The 4,642-nt window shown below is 35.7% G+C and overlaps 1 protein-coding gene across 1 annotated transcript; it reads left to right on the top strand.

Moving 5' to 3' along the window:
• The first annotated feature begins 1,308 nt into the window (after positions 1–1,308).
• LOC107813425 (chalcone synthase J) lies at positions 1,309–3,211 on the top strand. Its single transcript, XM_016638700.2, has 2 exons — positions 1,309–1,589; positions 2,019–3,211. The coding sequence occupies exons 1-2, from the start codon at positions 1,412–1,414 to the stop codon at positions 3,011–3,013; spliced, it is 1,173 nt and encodes a 390-aa protein (XP_016494186.1). The 5' UTR covers positions 1,309–1,411; the 3' UTR covers positions 3,014–3,211.
• Positions 3,212–4,642: the final 1,431 nt, after the last annotated feature.

Genomic DNA, 4,642 nt, shown 5'->3' on the forward strand with positions numbered 1-4,642 from the left:
GCTATTCATGAGGCTAGTTGAGAGTGTGTATGGTTGAGATCAGTGACTCAACACATTCAACAACTGTGTGGTCTTTCTTTAAAAACGAAGATTCCAACGATATTGTATGAAGACAATGCTGCTTGCATAGCTCAACTTAAAGGAGGATATATCAAAGGAGACAGAACAAAGCACATTTCACCAAAGTTCTTTTTCACACACGATCTTCAGCAAAATGGTGAGATAGATGTTCAACAAATCCGTTCAAGTGGCAATCTAGTAGATTTATTCACCAAGGTATTGCCAACATCAACATTTGAAAAGCTGAGACATAAGATTGGAATGCGTCGTCTCCGAGATATTAAATAAAATTTTCATCAGGGGGAGTATAATACGTGTTGTATTCTTTTTTCCTTAACCAAGGTTTTGTCCCAATTGGGTTTTCCTAGTAAGGTTTTTAATGAGGGAGCACTCAATGCGTATTTCAAGATATGTGTGCTCTTTTTCCTTCACTAGGCTTTTTCTCGCTGGGTTTTTTCTAGTAAGGTTTTAACGAGGTACATTATCTATTGACATTCAAGAGGGAGTGTTATGAATACATTGAATTTGTGAATGTCCAACAACTCATTCATGAACCATTTTGGATATATATGAATATGTTTATTACATTCATTTAATATATTGTAACTCTCAAGTAAATTGTACACTATATATACGGTATTTCTAATTCTACAAAAGACATCAATAAGATAGACTTGAATACAACTTGATAGAAGAAAAGTTTTATCTATTTTTCTTGGCTTATATTGGTATAATTTTATAAGAGCACCTCTATTTTCATTTATTAAACACAGAGTAAGAAGAAAAATACTCTGTGAGGAAAAGTATAGAGAATTTGAGCGGTATTGTAGTGAGCTGGTAAAATTAATAGAGGGTTATTTCTTTTGAGTGTTACTGGTCTTTTAGTATTTTACTTACTACTATAAATTGTAAAATCCTTGCTATAGTGAAATCAATTGCTCCTCTCGGGCCGTAATGTTTTCCTTATTCACAATGATTTTTTATATAAAAATCTCGGTGTCCTTATTTCTCTTATTATTGTCGTTTGTTATTGTATTTAGTAATCCACATTTAAGACAGTTGTATATCGTGAATATTATTTATGTAGAGATTATTTTCCAACATCTACTACCTATCAGTATTTATTTCGGCAGCAGTCCTCAAGATGATTGGGTAGAAATAAGCCAACTGTGTTCATATTTGAAGGGCCAAACAAAAAGCCACGTTAACTACGACGACAAAACGCTATATAAAGAGAGGCCATGCAAACATAGTGTATTCATTCTACAACTACCACAAACATTTGAGAATTCTTGAAAAACTTCCTCCAGCAATCGAAAAACCTAGCAAAATCACTATTTGTTTCACAAAAATGGCCACTGTTGAGGAAATTCGTAGGGCACAACGGGCCGAGGGGCCGGCCACCGTGTTGGCCATTGGAACGGCCAATCCTCCCAACTGTTTTGATCAAAGCACTAGTCCTGACTATTTTTTTCGTGTCACTAACAGTGAGCATAAAACTGAGCTTAAGGAGAAGTTTAAGCGCATGTGTAAGACATTCCAATCTAGTTTTTGTTATTTTCAAAATATCAATAATTCCAAGTTTCGTTTTTGTTATGCAGTATACTTGAATACAACCATGAATTGAACACAACGTACATGAAAATCTTGCTTAACGTCAGGTTATTTAAAGTCAATCACTTTCACATTTATTACTTATTGAATCACTTTAATCTAAGATAAGATACGAGTTCATCTTTATTAAAACTTTGAGGCATTACATAAAAATTTCAATATCGGAATGTAATATTTTGGCTGGTTTTAGCAACTCCTTCGCTCGTTCAAACGCTGTTACTCTTAAAGTTGTGATTTATTTATTTATTAATGAATTCTATGCTTTAAATTTGAAGGAGCATGCTAATTGAACCATGCACCTTAGAGATATGTTGGTTTACATTTTCCATCATGTTACGTTGCAGGTGACAGATCAATGATAAAAAGAAGGTACTTTCACTTAACAGAGGAAATCTTGGCAAAAAATCCTAATTTTTGTGAATACAAAGCACCTTCCTTTAATGCTAGGCAAGACATAGCGATTGTTGAAGTACCAAAACTTGGCCAAAAAGCCGCCGAAAAGGCCATCAAAGAATGGGGTCAGTCCAAATCCAAGATTACTCATTTGGTCTTTTGCACCACTAGTGGTGTGGATATTCCTGGTGCTGACTATCAACTCACTAAACTTCTTGAACTTAGCCTATTAGTCAAGCGATACATGATGTACCAACAAGGTTGTTTTGGTGGTGGTGCTGCTGTCCGATTAGCCAAGGACTTAGCTGAGAATAATAAAGATGCTCGGGTTCTTGTTGTTTGCTCAGAATTAATCAGTTTGCTCGGCTTCCATGCCCCAAATGAAACCGAGTCCGAAGTTTTGGTTGGGCAAACTCTCTTTGGTGATGGGGCATCAGCTGTCATTATTGGTTCCGATCCAATTATAACTATAGAAACGCCTTTGTTTGAGCTTATATTCGCGACCCAAACTCTTCTCCCGGACAGTGGACATGCAATTACTGGTAACCTCAATGAGGCCGGGTTGATAGCTGAAATACATAAGGATACTCCAATGCTAATATCAAAAAACATTGAGAAGATTCTAGTGGGAGCATTCCAGCCTTTGGGTATTTCAGATTGGAACTCTATCTTTTGGGTATCCCATGCAGGTGGACGTGCAATTTTGGATCAAATTGAACTAAAATTGGGTCTAAAGCCTGAAAAACTCAAGGCTACAAGGCATGTCTTGAGTGAATACGGGAACATGAGCAGTGCCTATGTTTTGTTTGTTTTGGACGAGATGAGGAAAGCCTCTACCAGGGAAGGATTGGGTACCACCGGTGAAGGACTTGAGTGGGGCGTCCTTTTGGGTTTTGGGCCTGGTCTAACCATTGAGGCGGTCGTCCTCCGCAGTGTTTCTGTTTAGGTTGGAGTTTTATATATGTTCTGATGTTATATACAAAAATTATATAAATTTTATATATTTTTTCGGATACCAAATGTAAATAGTTCCTGGAACGTGCTAAAAGCGAATATCCCTCGTTCCTTTGCTTTAAATTTCTTTTGCTTGCTATTATGTATTTGCCTCTTTAATGATGTCTATAACATAAATGAAACCATGAGCTAACTCGTGTATTTCCTTCTTTCCTCTATTTTTGAAAGAAAGTGAGTATTAATTAGCCTGATTTACTATTGCTATTTAAAATTAGTCATTAATTCAAAATTAATTGAAATTTTGCCGTTTCTTCATGCGAAAATAAAATATGGACAAATATACCATTAGTTATAGTCTGGAAAAATCCAGCATAATATGCTGGCGTACAATTTTTTTACTTGTGAAATTCGAGCATAATGTGCTGCAACTCAAAATATGCTAGAATCCAGTATAATATTCTGGAGCTTTATAAGCAGGAGTTTTATAATCTAGCATATTATCCTGGATTTTTACGTGTTTTAGTTAAGGGTATTTTTGTCCAAATTTTAACTCTGGATTAAATAGTGGCTATTTTTCAAATACTTTGCAAACACTGGCTATTTTTCAATTAACGTTCAAAAACTACCAGTTCATGCTTTTTTGATCTATCTATCTTCTAGAAAATATTTTTTAAAATATTTAAGTTAACCAAATATGAAAAAATTATAAAATATTTTCTAAAAAATATTTTTCTTCATACCAAACACACCTTATATGTATATGGATCCAATAACAGTAAATGCACGCCTATTCATCCCTTTTGTTTATATAAATTTTCCCAGTTATATATACTGGTGTGTTGTTTTAATCAAAAATAGAGTTTTGTTATTACAACAGAAGGATAGAGCAAACCCTTCAAAAGATGAGGCGTAGGCGATTATGAATAGGTTCACCCGCCTCTAATTACAAAACACGCCTAGCTAACAAAAAAATTAGCCTTATCATATTTGTTCCTTATGTTAGGCATCTGTTCTTTATCCAGCATAAGAGGTCCCTCAACTTCACTAGGCAGTTGCTGGTTGGAGTAGAAGAAAGCAACCTGTTGTCTTTTTGCTGCCATTTTAGCTAAACAATTAGCAAGATGATTCGCCTCTCTATAGCAGTGCATAATCTGGATTTCAGAGGTGTTTAAAATGTCTCCAATCTTGTCAGCGATTTGGCTCAATCTATAGTTAGTTGTACTCTCCTTAAGAAGGATATCTACAATGTAAAGAGAGTCCAACTCTAGGATGGCTTGTGTGAATCCATTCTGCACGTACCAATCGATACCAGTCCATGTTGCCTGAGCTTAAGCAAGGTTGTGATTTTCGTCATTGAAGGGTATAGAAAAGGCCATGATTATGTCTTCATTCTCATCTCTAAGAGCTCCTCCTAGCCCTGCCTTTCTTTCACCTAGGAGATAGCTCCCATCGTTCTTGATCTTGATCTTTCCCCTATCTGGTTTCCTCTATTGGACCACAATGCATTTGTGGACAGGTTCTTATCTTGTCAATATGTCACAGAAGATATTCCATGGCATTCTGAGCTTGTATTTAGGATAAGCTTTATTGATTGCAGCCTCAACACTCCAAGAGATTTGAT

Source organism: Nicotiana tabacum, chromosome 15 (assembly GCF_000715075.1).
Source record: "Nicotiana tabacum cultivar K326 chromosome 15, ASM71507v2, whole genome shotgun sequence".
Classification (NCBI taxonomy): domain Eukaryota; kingdom Viridiplantae; phylum Streptophyta; class Magnoliopsida; order Solanales; family Solanaceae; genus Nicotiana; species Nicotiana tabacum.